This window comes from Trichoderma ghanense, assembly GCF_004382785.1.
Source record: "Trichoderma ghanense strain CCMA-1212 chromosome Unknown scaffold_29, whole genome shotgun sequence".
Taxonomy (NCBI): Eukaryota; Fungi; Ascomycota; class Sordariomycetes; order Hypocreales; family Hypocreaceae; genus Trichoderma; species Trichoderma ghanense.
Genome location: NW_027395692.1, coordinates 61,365 through 75,557, shown reverse-complemented (window position 1 = coordinate 75,557; position 14,193 = coordinate 61,365). Strand labels below are relative to the sequence as shown.

Genomic DNA, 14,193 nt, shown 5'->3' with positions numbered 1-14,193 from the left:
TGATGAGCCGCTCTTTTCATCAAGCTGCATGTCTTCTTCCGCTCCATTTATAGGTCATTGCCCAGCTGCAACGGCTTGTCCGGGCTTAATATCAACCAGCAGGCTACCTTATGACTGGGCGTCGAGTCATGGATGGACATATCGACCAACCATCTTACCTACCATGTGTGCACGTAGATGGTTGTCATCTCGTCAGTCAGCAGCATCAAGAAAGGCACATCTGGTCCATTGCACTCCATACTCTTCAGAGGCTTTTGGACCACCGGTGAATAGCAGCATCAAGTAGCAAAAGAATCAATTACCATCTGTATCACCCATATGTTATCTCTTCGCAAGCCCTGTTCATGCCCCTTTACCCATGCGCCTAATCCCCAGCTGTTGTTGCCTACCTTGGCAGTGCCATCTCCTTGTTCATTGCAAATATCCCACCAAACGCGGTACCCCCATTAGAATGGTCATCTCGAAGCATTCGAGGAAGAAGAAAAGGGCCCGAGCCCATGTACTCATTGTGCAACCTTGCTCAGGCTACTTCCATTACGAGCTTCCCCGACGACTTGTCACTCTTGTCTCCAAACACGGCGCCGGCGGGCCCGTCCATGATCTCGTCAGGGACAGCAACGAGGTTCCCATTCTTGCTGCTGACCCAGCGAATAAAGACGGGGCTGGCTTTCTGCATGTCCGTTTCCGACGTCTCAGCAGCCGCTTTGCGATTGATCTTGGGCGCCTGCTTCTTGAGGAGCTTGTTGATGGTTTCCATCTGTAGAAACGGTATCAGCAATTGTGGCGGGTATATATATCGACGCATACAGCGTCGGGGGGGTGGCATTCAGATAACGCACCTTGACTTCCTCGTTGCGCTTCTCGCTGAGATTGCGGCGCCTCCTGGCCATCTCCTGGCGCCGCATGGACAGTTCCTCGGCAGTAAACACCTTTTTCACTTGGATTTCTGCATGGAAAAGTCAGCGGCATGGTCTTGTCTGCCAAGCAAATACGCGCGGCATAAATCATGCGGACGTGCAGACGCGCGGTGTCAGGACTCACCATCAGGCAGCTTCATGAACTCTTGGGGGATATCCTCGAAGCGCGCCCTCTGCCTCTTGGTCATCTTGGCAAGATCCGGGGTTTCGGCTCGGCTGCCTTCTTCGCTGTCGAGATCGGAGTCGCCGTTTGCCCCTTGCTGCATGGCCATCTCGTCGTCTTCCTCGGCGTCCTCCTCCTCGCCGGCAACCTCGATTTCTTCTCCTTCGGCGTCTTCATCTGCCATGGTCTGGTCGCCGTAGACGATTGTATCGTCGCCAATGTCGCTGTCTGCGGGGTCGCTGAGCTCGTCATCATCATCCTCCTCCTCCTCTTCTTCTTCCTCTTCCTCGTCCTCCTCTTCGTCTCGATTGACCCTGGATGAGGTGACTTTGACCGTGGGCCTCGGCTTGTTAGCCCTTGCGTTCTTTGCTGAGGGACGAGAAACGTCATTTGGGTTCATGTCGATGTCGCCCTCGGCATCAACTTCCATCTCTTCCTCGCCTTCCGCATCCTCGTCAATTTCATCGTCGTCATCCGCCCTAATCTCTTCCTCTTCCTCCTCCTCGTCTTCTTCATCTTCATCGTCATCCTCCTCATCATCCTCCACCACCACTTCCTCCTCTTCGTCTTCCTCGTCGTCGGGGCTCGAATCTATCACATAGCTCTTCTTGCCGCCGCGATTGCGCTTTCCGTGCACGATTTCGCCACCTTCAAACGGGTCAATGCGGCGGTTGGTCCCCCTGGCAGCTTGCCGTGATTTGCTGTTGGGGAGCTTGACGGTGACGCTGAGATGCGTCTCTTCTGGCGAGGAGGCGGTATCGCGCGAGGCCGCTGCGCCACCAGCACGTCCCGTCCTTCGCGATGACATGGCGGTACCTGAGTCTTCCTTTTCGCTTGTGTCAGCCCATCTAGCGTGGACAGAAATCACTTCTTTAGCCCTTGCAGCGGCCGACCGCCGCGGACGTGAGGACATGTTGAAGATGAGGGAGATGATGGAGATGATGGAGACGAGCCGCCTGCACTGGCAGATTCCCCGGGTGAGATTGTCTGGCTGATGCCACGTCTGTGGGTTTTTGTGCCGCGCCGCGGCCGTGTCTCTCTTTGTCCTGCAACAGTGACGGGTGCGTGCAAGAGAGAGGATCGCTTGAGTGACGTGCACCTGCGGCGTCGTCGTTTGGATAAGCTCGGATTCAGCCACTAAGGCAAGCCCGCGCAACTGGGACTTTGTGCGGACGCGAGCATCTGGTCAGGCTGATCCAGCACCCAAAACAGCAACGCTGCCGCGGGTTGGCTCTTGGGCAAGCTCCTCCTGCTTGCAACTCGCGCCACGCAACCCTGCCGCTGGCCGACATCGAGGTTGTGCCGCCGGGCCAATGAAGCAGCCGAGCGTGGTTAATATAAATGCACTCCTCGCTTCTCCGGGATCAACCACGATGAGACACACACAGACACAGAGAGAACTGCTCAACCTCATCACTTGAGAGGAGGATCTGGATGAGGCTATCGCCAATCGCCAATTGTCGGGATGCTGCACTCCAGCCTCCATCAATGGCCGCGGGTCAGAGTCTCGGATGCTCATGGGTAGAGTCTCGACCATCGGGTTGAAAGAAATGAATCAGAGTATCACCGTTGGTCCAACCTCAGGAACGGCTCCCAAGTGACGGGTAACAGGCGCAGCGCAGCAGCGGATAGCCGATCATGGCGCATCACACCCCCAAAGATAGAAGAGGCCAAAACAAACAGGATGGATTGCCGGGTTGGCTTACCTGGTGCCTTTGTTGGAAGATGCAGCCAAGAAAGGCGGTTCTTGTTGTGGTTCTTGTTGGACCCTATCGGTGCAATCACGATACGCGGTGCTGCAGGCGGATGCGAGAGCAGGTCTGCCGGGATCAGCGCGCAGGACCTGATGTGTTCCTGTTCCGAGAGATGGAAGCGCCGCGCTGGACAGATGGTGTTGGCAGTGCTAGCTGGTGCTTCTGCTGAGTGCAGCGCTGTCGGAAGATGCAGAAACGAGGGCGGTTTTGATGGCTGTTGAGCGTGATCGCGATGACGGCAGGGTGAGAAGTTCAACGTGATTTCGCAAGCTACGAATCGGTGTTGCGGATCGACAGGGCGCGAAGGAGAAGAGATGAGACAATGGCCTTTGCAACTCGTCTTCCGGGAGAATCGAAGTCGCAGTCACGGGTCAATCAGCGCTACTTGGCCACCACGGCTCTTATTTTGCAACTGCGTGTTGATTTTTTGGTGTTGAGGGAGGCGATGAATGGCTTGAGAGTTGAGTGACCCCTAGGCCCACTTTTGTGACTTTCTCAGCGGTCTTTTGCTGGTCTGGCGGTTTACTTGATCAGAAGCAATTGTCTACGAGGTTTATCATTGTCCTTGCTTTGCAAATGCTGGGAAATCATGGGCAAGTCAACCTGCGCCCCATTGCCGGGATTTTGACAGTTCGATGTCTCGGGTCATCCAGACTTTGCGGATGTTCATCATCTGCAATGCGCTTCCGTCAGGGTCGATGTCGCTTTAGGGTAGCGTCGGATGAACAGACGAAATGCCACAGCAAAACCGCAATACGATGTGCAGGAATAAATTTTCATACATGGGCCATTGTGCCCTTATATATAATTATATAAGAAAATTTCGGGATACGCGACACGGCGATCAAATATTCGCAGCGGGTGATTGACCGATGCTTCTACTGTACAATTGCAGCCAGTGACAACGCGAAGACGTGAAGTTCTGTTTTGGTACTTCAAGGTAACCCCATATAAGGTATCTGGCGGGTAATCCAGCTAGAATCGGAGAAGCTCATTGGTTCAAGGCGTTGCTAACGGTAAGCATCAGTACCCGTGTTTGCACATGCCGAGGCCTGTGACAAAGCCGGATCTTACCCGGCCAACCGAATGTCCATCCATCCATGTTGCTTCAAGCTGACATGCATCCCCCCTTCAAGATGATAATGTGAAAACCAAACCTCGACACAGAATCCATACAGAAGATGGACGACTCAGACGGCAAATCATCCCCGGACAGCGTGCCCAAATGGCAGCTCCCCGCGCCCGACGACGACGAACCCAACACCGAAGCACCGCAGTCGCAGTCGCAGTCGCAACAGCATGAAGATGCCCACGCGGACAGGCTGCAGATCGCGCGCCGCTTCCTAGAAGACGACGCCGTCAAAACAGCTCCGCGACACACAAAGGCCGACTTTCTAAAGTCCAAGGGCGTCGACGATGCGGATATTCGATACCTTCTGGATGGTACAGAGGAATAAGAAGAAGAGGCGCCAAAGGCAAAGGACTCAACACCAGCGCCAACAGACGTAAGTAAAACAAGAGCCCATCCCCAACTTCCCTCCAGAAATGCATGCTCTCCCTCCATCCACCACGACTCTGACAAGCCCTCGTGCGCGACAGGAATCCAACCAAAAAGCCCTCCAAGTCCTCGAAAAGTCCTTCGCCCCCAAACAACAACCTGCCGCCGCTTCTTCTCCCGCCTCCCCATCTCCCGCCCCTATCCTCGCCGGCGACCGTCCCCCCGTCGTGACATACCCCGAATTCCTCACCAAGCCCCAGCGCCCGCCCCCGCTCGTCACGAAAAACGGCCTCCTCAACACGCTGTATGCCTTCGGAGGCTTATCCGCGCTCGTCTACGGCACGACGAAGTTCGCCGTCGAGCCCATGGTCGAGAAACAAACGAGCGCGCGCATCGAGCTGCACGAGACGGCGGCGAACAAACTCGACGCCATCGTCGCTCAGCTCGAAAACACCGTCTCCGTCGTCCCGTCGTACAAGGCCGCTCCTGGAGCCAACGCCGCGGACAACGCAAACGAGGAAGATCCGTCCGAAATGTTTCACCGCGACGTCGGCACCCAGACGTCCTTCTCCACCAGCCCTTCCACCTCGTCTCTCCAGGACAAGGAGGAGGCGGCTCAGTCAAAGCTCCAAGATGAGCGACTTTCGAAATTTGCAAAGTCGCTCAAGGGGCTTACTGATGACTTTAAGTCGCAGAGCAATGACTCTCAGGACATTAAAGTCCTGCTGGACGTGTTCCGCGACGACCTGGATACCATGACGTACGGGCATCACGCTGAGATGTTTGGAGGATTTGATAAGAGAAAGAAGAAGCCCGATTCGGAAGACGAGATTCGCAAAGTCAGGGACAATATCAGGAGGATAAAGGGCGTACTGCTGAGTGCCAGGACGTTTCCTACATCTGCCAGGTAGAAAGAAGCGGGAGACTTGCATGGCGTCTTGTTTGCGTTGGTTCATCAGCTTCCATTGTCATGGGTATTTCCTTACAGGCATCTACACTAGCGAAATGTCGTCTTCCTTTGATTTGCGGTTGACCTTCCGAGTCGTTCTCGACGTACAGTAATAATGGCATCTTGTATAACATGCGCACTCTGTGGCCTCCTTCGGGTCCACGTCCAAAATATATCCTTTGCGTTTTGAGACTCCTTTCTCTCATGAGCCTCCGCCAAACCACCGTATATACCAGCCCAGAAAAGCCATCATGGCAATCGGCTTGAATGTGCTTCGGAAAGGGCAAGAGGGAAAAGAGGACGAGTGAAAACAGACATGACCAAAAAATAATCATATGTCATCGTTGATAAGACACTCTTGTGAAGTTGAAGCGACTTGCGCAAGATGACGCAGACTGACCAAGCCGTCAGCCTCCTCTTTGCAACGCGCTCTCGACTTTCCATCCCTTGAAAACTTCGTGCCATGGCAGAACCGCGATGTGTTCAAACCCGCGACCTTCGTTGCACTGCTCGCCGTACCAATCCATCGTCGGTTTAAAGGTGAAGGCGAATTCCCTTCCTTCTAGCTGGGGGTCATTTTGCTGCGCCTCGTGGTACAGCCAATTTCTGCATTTCGAGGGTTCCGGCTTGCCATCTCCCCGTCGTGGCGGATGGAAAATGGTCTTTGGCGGCGCTGTGCCGTCGTCCGACTGCGGGCTTCCCTGCTTTGTTTTCACAGCGGCAGAGACCAGGCCACCCTTCTGATCCCCCTTCCGGTCCACTCGCTCGTCCTCCCGCCGGTACCCCCGTTCGTCCTCCCGCCGGTACCCCCGTTCGTCCTCCCGCCGGTACCCCCGTTCGTCCTCCCGCCGGTACTCGCGCTCGTCTCCCCGCCGATAGTCGCGCTCGTCCTCCCGCCGATAGTCGCGCTCATCCTCCCGCCGATAGTCGCGCTCATCCTCCCGCCGATAGTCGCGCTCGTCCTCCCGCCGATAGTCGCGCTCGTCCTCCCGCCGGTAGTCGCGCTCGTCCTCCCACGGGTCCCCAGGAGACCTCTCAGGAGAAACAGGGCTCCATCCTCTTCCGGCGAGCTCCTTGGATGGTGCAGGTATCCAGTCTCTAAATTTGCCCGGCACGTTCTCAAGCCAATGAAGCGTGGCATCCATGGCACTGACACCGGCGGAATGGGTCCCAAAGGCGCCGACCCATACATTTTTGAGCCGCAGCCTGTCCCATGCTCTATCTTCCACAAAGTTGATCAAGCGGTGCTGGGTTTCGAGGAGATCGGAAGAGCAGAATCTTTTGCCCTTGCTGATGCTGTCTGAGTACCGAATATCCCAGATAAATAGCTCTAAATGCCTCCATGGCCGGATATGCGGGTTTGCGGGACGAAGCACGGCCGCCCATGGCGAGCACTGGACGGTATGAATCGTCAGCGACGAAGCTTGATCTTCCTCGAAAGTATAGAACAGCCCCGCCGCCGAATTGTGTGGGCTTTTCTTTGTCCCCTTGGTCTCCAATAGATCCCAGAAGAACTCAAGCCACTTCTCGTACGTACGGTATATATCACTCTTATCTCCAAGACGGAAGGATATATCCCTATTCGAGAAGCCCACGGGGTACCAATATACCTTCACAGGGCTCCATCCACGCTTGGCTTCAGTGACTATTTCAGTCAAATGCGACTTGAGCATAGAGGCTTCATCCTCCCTACTTCGCCGCGGCGCAGGAAAAGGCGTCGGTGGCTCAGCTGGTCTCGCAAGAACCGGCGGCTGCCAATCCGGATCATTCACCAGCGGGCTCTTGTAGTTTGGAGTCCGAATGATCCTCGAGAGCCGTTCTTCGGTTTGCCGGCTAGAGCCCACGACGGTGAATCTTCGATACTGATGGATGTGGAGGGTAGACCACCACCCGAACCAATTGACCAGGCTCTGTTCATCGTTGCCGTCTATTGAGTCGGGCGCGAAGATGACTCTCCCGGCGACCTCGCTGGACGCATCCACAACAAGCTGTTGGAGCATCCTGAAAGTCTTGAACCGGCACTGAATTGCCGTGTCCGAGATACCCTTGGCAACGCGTTCCTCCTCCGGGGTCTTGAGTGGACATCTGTGCCTCATGATCAATTTCTCCAGGCTGAGGTCGTTCATCCATTCATCTACTTTTGCGCACAAGACCAATTTACTAGGTCGGCTCACGTCGACACTTTTGACGAACCGGAGCCAGAACCACTTCATGAACGAATATGCGTTTTCCGGCTCGGAGATGAAGAAACTGGGCGTGATCAAGAAGGCTGCGCCAGGATCAAACACTCTGTGAAGGCGGATATCGCCGAGAGGGGACGGCGGCGACTCTCCAGAGCCGAGTGCGCGGACTGGCGAAAGAGAGCGGCTGAACATCCAAAACATGTAGTTTGCCCTGGGCCCATGCAAAAGGTTGTTGAACCTCGGAAACGACCGTATCGACCACAGCGCATCTTCGTGAATAATGACTACACCATGGTTCAGTCTCGAGAAGCTATCCCAGTGGTCTTGAGTGTAAGTGGCTCGAATATCACACTTGCCGTTGTTATCCCTCAGCCACCAGGATAGCAGGAGAGCCTCCTGTTCGGCACGAGGAGGAAAGGCGATGAAAAAGTTGTGTCTTTCAGCATTCTTCGCGAAAGGCGGCAGTAGTTGCTCATATTTCGGCCCAAAGACTCGACTCAGGGGCCTTGAACCAGTCACAGAACCCTCGTCTCCCTTGGTCAGAACTGACAGTCTCAACTGTGGAGCGGGAGACACCGTTAATGGTCCCAGGGAATCGAGGTCGACCGGCTCGAAAAGGAGGTACCCGAGGGTTGCATCACCCGCGTCCTGGGTCGGTTCGCCACCAGGTTCCCCAGAGCAGAAGATATAGACACAGTAGCCTTCGCCAATGGATAGCAGACCCGTCGACCCTAGCCTGAGATTACTGGCCAGGCTTCTGAGGGATTCGTTCTCAGTGCACGAAAAAATGGCTCCATGACATAGCGGTATAATTTTCAATTGACCACTCGGGGCGGTTTGGCAATCGAAGTCATGACGAGTGCAAGTATGTGTGAAGACGAGTGGCTCGGTGGAGCAAAATCGCCTTGCCCAGCTGGCGTCTGCCTCGTCAGGTAGCCCGTCGAACAAGAGAGTAATGATACTCAGGCCGTCCGAGCCCAGCTGGACCGCTTTGCTGATGGTCTTTGAGCGGTTCGGCTGCTCCGCGCTGTCAAGGCCGTTGGACGGGTCCCAAACATCCGAGCTTGGCGACGGCGTCTGCTCTGTAACGAAAAGGCTCTCGCTCGGGTCCAGCTCCATCGGTTCATCTTCCCAATGCACCACGCCCTTTGTTGGAGACCTGCGCTTTCCGTTGGCTTGGTCGCCATCCTTGGCATCATGGGCTGATGCCTGCTCGCCCGACGGAACCTGAGGGTTGTTAGGATCAAGAGAGATGAGCCCGACTGGGCGCTGCGGTGGTGCTCTTGCCCCTTCCCGATTCCGGCGTTGCAACTCTATCTTCCTCTTGAGTCGCGAATTGAGGAACTTGGGGTTGGTTGCTGGGTCAGCCGCCACCTCGCTCAGGGTGTGTCTCCCCTTGCGAGTACGACCGCCAGCGAAGACGTTCGTGTATGCTGCCGCCTTTGCTGCAGGTGCCCGTTGGGAAAGAGACGGCCGCCTCGGCACCTCGTCGGAAGCTTCTGGGGGCGGGATAAGGAACCTAACCGATCCTCGCGATGTGGTTTCGGTACTCTTCAGTGCCGACTTGAGCTTGCTAGGAGGAATGAGCTTTGGCTTTTCTGATGGGTACTCGTCGGGTTCTCCAAAGAGCGTTTCTGCCAAGGACTGTCGGGGAGAGATGGGCACGATTGACGGTGCCATTGGAGGTGAAGGGCCCAAGATACCTCCCGCAGGCTGTATCGTAGGTGTAGGGGGCTCATTGCGTGATGGATCTCCAGGCAGGCCGTGTTCTGATCTTTCTGACGGTGGATTTATATGTGATGACAGCTGAGTGTTTGATGGGGTTCGGTGCGAGCCCTGTTCTGATCCTTCGGCAGGCTGCTCTGCAGGGGAAGAGGGCTCATTGTTTTGTAGGAACTGTGGAAAGCCCTGTTCTGGGCCATCTCCAGGCTGCCTTTCTGAAAATGATGGGTGGTTCTTTGAGAGGTCATGAGGCAATCCCTGTCCCGGGGGGTCTGTAGCTGAATCGTCCAGGCCAGCTTCTCCCGACCTTCGTCCATCGTCTTCCTCGTCATTTGCGAACAGACTGAGTTCCTCGAGTAAACTTTGACGACTGGGCGACATCAACGTTTGGCGAAGGCCGCGTCTCGCTCGCACAGCGTTGCGACGGTTGTGCCGAATACACCTTTCATCGTATCTCTGCATGACGGCATCTTTCCAGTCCTGGACAGAAAATCTTGGTATCAGTCCATTTCGTTGCCTCGCCTTGGTCGACTCCCACTCCGTCACCAGCGTCTCCGGCAGGCCTCCTCTGGGCTCCCAGGATGCGTCTCTCAAGGGCAGATTCTGCCATAGAAGCAGATAGTGGGGCTCTCCGCGTACATGTCGTTCAGCAAGGACTTCGTCGACGAGCAGCTCCTGGTCGTTGTCGTCATCCGTGGACGTGACCGAGATGGCATCGCCAAAGTCCACGCCAGACGCCATTGCCGAGGATGCTCAGGCGAGAAGCCGCGTCCAGCCCGAGCGGCGTGGTGGTTGCAACCTTAGGCCGTCCTTCTTGGCCTGGGATCGTTTGTCACAGTGAAAGAAAATTGCAGCTGTGCACAGCTGTCGCAGCAGCAAACATGTCTGCCTCTGCCTGGATGAAACTATGGTGACTACTGGGAGCTCGGGGCGCGAGACAGACGGCGGGTTTGCTATGCCAGCGACTGTCTGGAGCTTTGAGCCTGCCTGAGGAGGTGATGCATACAAGCTGCATGAGGTTGGGTTGGTTGTTTGCTAACGCATAAGCTACCACACCTTTTTTGCAGTGGCTTGAGTGGGCGGGACTGGCCCTCGATTCCGCTGTAGCACCGCATGGCGCTGAGGTGCTTACCTAATCGGCGGCACTGAACGCCACAGGGGTCGTGGGTTGGTACGGTTGGTACCTACTAACCTTGTGAGTCCCACTGGCTTCATCTGTTTGCTACCTTACCTTACTGTAGACGCGGTGAGACCCCTCGCATGCGTTGCGCCTGGAGGCTGCTCGGCTAGTACCTTGGGCGCCTGACAAGCATCTTTTTAATTACTGACCATGCAGAGCTCTGTGGCGATCTACCTAGGCAGCTTCTTTCGTTCGTGGTAAGGCACCGACTTCAGGTAGCTATAGCTCACTCTTCTAGTACGAGTACCTTGGCTACCACTCAGGTGTCCAAGGTGTCTAGAACTTGCATTGCCGTACGGACTTGGGATTGCTCGTGGGAAGTTTCAGGAAAAAAAGGGGGCAGCCGTCTTGGACAAACAAGCATTGGTCCGTCCATTCAGACACAAAACCGTCACTCCCATGGCGGTCCAGTGCTAGAGAAAACGGGGTCCAGCGTCTCCATCCGTCAACTCCTTGGTGGGCTCCGCAGCACCCAAGGGCATTTTGCTTGGTGTGCTTCCCAGCAAAAGGGCACCACTAGGCCTGATGTGCTAAACGACGGCCGTTCACGCCCACCCAAGCTAACAAAGTCGAGTCGAACGTTGTACTGTACTGTATCTGTAAGGTAGGGGGTCCTGAGACAGGGTACCTCCGCGGTACCTGTTGTTTCATGCAGAGCCCAGGGGAGCGTGCAGTCGTGGGCAAGTCGCTGCCAGGCTGCGGGCAATGCATTCCTCGCTGCCTGCAAACGCGCCTCCTGAGCTCGGTCGAATCCCCAGGTGGCTTTTTAGCGACCCGACCGCTGCTAACCTTTGCCTTGTCTCAAAGGTACCAGACCGTACAAGGCCAGGCTACGGAGTACAAGTAAACCAATCGTCAGAGCCGCGCAGCCACTTCTTCCCCTCCACATCCACAACCTGAACCTGAACACCTCCGATTCTCCCCCAGCGACCGACCGCCTCCCACCAGCACCAGCACCAGCACCAGCACCAGCACCAGCTCCAGCTCCAGCTCCAGCATCAGCATCTACCCGCCAAACCCTCCTCTGCACCGCGCGCACCGGCTCTGCTGCTACCATGGCCAACGACGAGTACGATGTAAGTCCCGCCCGCTTCATCGCCCCGAAACCAAATGAATGAAATGAACACCTGGCGGAACGCTAACGGCGATGCTTCAACCCCCCCCACTAGTTCCTCTTCAAAGGTGCCGCCCTCTCCTGTGTCCTCGTCGCCGCATTTGCGTCTGACTGCCTTGGAGCCGTGTTACTGACTTCCCCGCCCCGGCAGTTGTCTTGATTGGAGACTCTGGAGTCGGAAAGTCCAATCTTCTCAGCCGATTCACTCGCAACGAATTCAACCTCGACTCCAAGTCCACCATCGGTGTTGAGTTCGCCACCAGATCGATTCAGGTCGACTCCAAGACGATCAAGGCGCAGATTTGGGACACGGCCGGTCAGGAGCGTTATCGCGCCATTACATCCGCATACTACCGAGGTGCAGTCGGCGCCCTCCTCGTCTACGACATCAGCAAGCACCAGACGTACGAGAATGTCACGAGGTGGCTGAAGGAACTCCGGGACCATGCCGATGCAAACATTGTCATCATGCTGGTTGGAAACAAGAGCGATTTGAGACACCTGAGGGCTGTGCCCACGGATGAGGCCAAGAGCTTTGCTAGTTCGTCTTGCGATCCAGATCCAAGCAAACGAAGGGCCTCCTTGCCGCTGACCAATGTGATTCTGCAGGCGAGAACCATCTGTCCTTTATCGAGACGTCCGCCCTCGACGCCAGCAACGTTGAGCTTGCTTTCCAGAACATCCTCACCGGTGCGACCCCTTCCAGCATTGACTCATTTCTCCGTCAGCCCCTCGCCGATCTGAGTACTAACGCTATCCCCTCCATCTAGAAATCTACCGGATCGTATCCAGCAAGGCGCTCGACAGCGGTGATGGCGCCCAGGCCACCATTGGGGCTGGCACCAACATCTCACTCAGCAAGGCGGCCGACGACGAGGCTTCCAAGAGTGGCAAGTGCTGCTAAGCTGCCTTGCAGTTCTGATGATGCCAACGACATGTGGGAAATGAGGAAATATTTTAGTCGCATGTTTCGAAAATGTACGTCGCATACCGGAAGGCTTCGACACTGTGTCGTGTCGAGGAAACGAGGAGGAGGCCTGATGCTTCCCTTTTTTTCTTCTAATTAGAAGGGCGCAGACACGTTTGACTTTCTGCTGTTTCTGTTTGTCGCGATGGGGGGGTTTCTGGGCTGATCTCTGCGATGGCGGCTACGAGGCCTCATCTTACGTAGCTACATGACTTCTTAATGAAACGATTCGTCTTTTTTTTCCAGGATACCTAGCCTCAGCATTTGCCGCATGTCACGATGAGGGGCAGCACTTCGAGTCCGCCTTTTGATACAAAACCCTTGAACCTCCAACTTTGAAGGCCTTGGTGGTCCAAGCGAGCGCTAAGCCGTGCCTGGACTCGCTCGCCGGGGCCCCACTTCCATGAATTTTCCGATAAGGATTTCGACGGCTTATCGAGCTTGCGCTCCTCTTAAATTTTTCTTAGCAATCGCCAAACTGCTACCGTTACTTCACCATATTGCATCTTGGACGTCTGTTACCAATCTGCTGAAGCAATCCCTATATATCCAAGATGGCGGCCGTATACAAGTCACTGTCCAAGAGCGACAACGAAAAGCACGAATCATCGAGCAATGGCGTCAAGAAGAACAAGCAGAGGGTGCTGATCCTGTCCAGCCGAGGTGTCACATACAGGCAAGTTCTCGCAACAGCGACGGATCCCATTGCATTTGCGCTTCGGGCCTTTCCTCTAACGCTTTCTTCACAGACATCGTCACCTTCTCAATGATCTTGCCTCTCTTCTCCCCCATGGCCGAAAGGATGCAAAGTTCGACTCAAAATCAAGACTAGGCGAGCTCAATGAGTTGGCCGAGCTCTACAACTGCAACAATGTCCTCTTCTTTGAGGCGAGGAAGGGCAAGGACTTGTACGTTTGGCTGAGCAAGGTGCCCAACGGCCCGACTGTCAAGTTTCACCTTCAGAATTGTGAGTGCTGCGTGGATAAATACCCCCTTTGGGACGTCTAGTACTAATACCAGGTTCGTTCAGTGCACACGATGGAGGAACTGCACTTTACCGGCAACTGCTTGAAGGGCTCGAGGCCAATCCTTTCCTTTGACGCCGCTTTCGAGACGCAGCCACATCTCCGCGTCATGAAAGAGCTGTTCCTTCACACATTTGGCGTTCCACAGGGCGCGCGAAAGTCCAAGCCCTTCATCGACCATGTCATGGGCTTCAGCATTGCGGACGGCAAGATCTGGATTCGAAACTACCAAATCAGCGAAGTCGAGCAGACAAAGTCCAAGGGCGATGAGGAGGAAGCCTCTGAGACAGCCGGGGCCGGCAAATCCAGCAACTCGGACATCAATCTCGTCGAAATCGGACCCAGATTTGTCCTCACGCCCCTGGTGATACAAGAGGGCTCATTTGGCGGACCCATCATATACGAGAACAGAGAGTTTGTCTCTCCCAACCAGATCCGGGCTGACATTCGGAGGGCAAAGGCTGCCAGGCACAACGGCAGGGCGGGCCAAGTCGCTGGCCGCTTTGCCAAGAAGGAAGAGCTGGGTCTCCGATCGAACGGCAACCGACGGGCCAAGGACGAGCTGGACAAGACGGCGCTGTTTGCATAGCTGGCATGATTTTTTCCACAAGGGGGTAATGAGGGGGATGCGATATCGCGGCGATGCGCCTGATGATGTGCTGTGGACCACACTCAGGACTTTGAATTGTATTTATCACAGGTGGCGCACAAACGGATTTCA

At 55.4% G+C, this 14,193-nt stretch overlaps 5 protein-coding genes across 5 annotated transcripts; 4 read left to right on the top strand and 1 right to left on the bottom strand.

Annotated features, from left to right (window-relative positions):
• Nucleotides 1-520: 520 nt before the first annotated feature.
• Nucleotides 521-9,938, bottom strand: CCMA1212_010682 (uncharacterized protein; the record flags this gene model as incomplete). Its single annotated transcript, XM_073707718.1, has 4 exons — nucleotides 5,719-9,938; nucleotides 1,042-1,705; nucleotides 840-946; nucleotides 521-757 (listed from the first exon to the last, which is right to left on the bottom strand). Exons 1-4 carry the CDS (start codon nucleotides 9,925-9,927, stop codon nucleotides 521-523), a joined length of 5,217 nt encoding a protein of 1,738 aa, XP_073553784.1. The 5' UTR covers nucleotides 9,928-9,938.
• On the top strand, nucleotides 4,016-4,291 carry CCMA1212_010684 (uncharacterized protein; the record flags this gene model as incomplete). The annotated part of the gene is made up of 1 exon (XM_073707720.1): nucleotides 4,016-4,291. One exon carries the CDS (start codon nucleotides 4,016-4,018, stop codon nucleotides 4,289-4,291), a length of 276 nt encoding a protein of 91 aa, XP_073553790.1.
• CCMA1212_010683 (uncharacterized protein) lies at nucleotides 4,380-5,243 on the top strand (the record flags this gene model as incomplete). The annotated part of the gene is made up of 1 exon (XM_073707719.1): nucleotides 4,380-5,243. The coding sequence occupies one exon, from the start codon at nucleotides 4,380-4,382 to the stop codon at nucleotides 5,241-5,243; it is 864 nt and encodes a 287-aa protein (XP_073553783.1).
• An 827-nt stretch (nucleotides 9,939-10,765) lies between the features above and the next one.
• CCMA1212_010681 (uncharacterized protein) lies at nucleotides 10,766-12,384 on the top strand (the record flags this gene model as incomplete). Its single annotated transcript, XM_073707717.1, has 5 exons — nucleotides 10,766-10,771; nucleotides 11,236-11,442; nucleotides 11,664-12,021; nucleotides 12,090-12,170; nucleotides 12,251-12,384. 5 exons carry the CDS (start codon nucleotides 10,766-10,768, stop codon nucleotides 12,382-12,384), a joined length of 786 nt encoding a protein of 261 aa, XP_073553785.1.
• A 617-nt stretch (nucleotides 12,385-13,001) lies between these two features.
• CCMA1212_010680 (Ribosome biogenesis protein BRX1) lies at nucleotides 13,002-14,061 on the top strand (the record flags this gene model as incomplete). The annotated part of the gene is made up of 3 exons (XM_073707716.1): nucleotides 13,002-13,099; nucleotides 13,197-13,414; nucleotides 13,478-14,061. The coding sequence occupies 3 exons, from the start codon at nucleotides 13,002-13,004 to the stop codon at nucleotides 14,059-14,061; spliced, it is 900 nt and encodes a 299-aa protein (XP_073553786.1).
• Nucleotides 14,062-14,193: the final 132 nt, after the last annotated feature.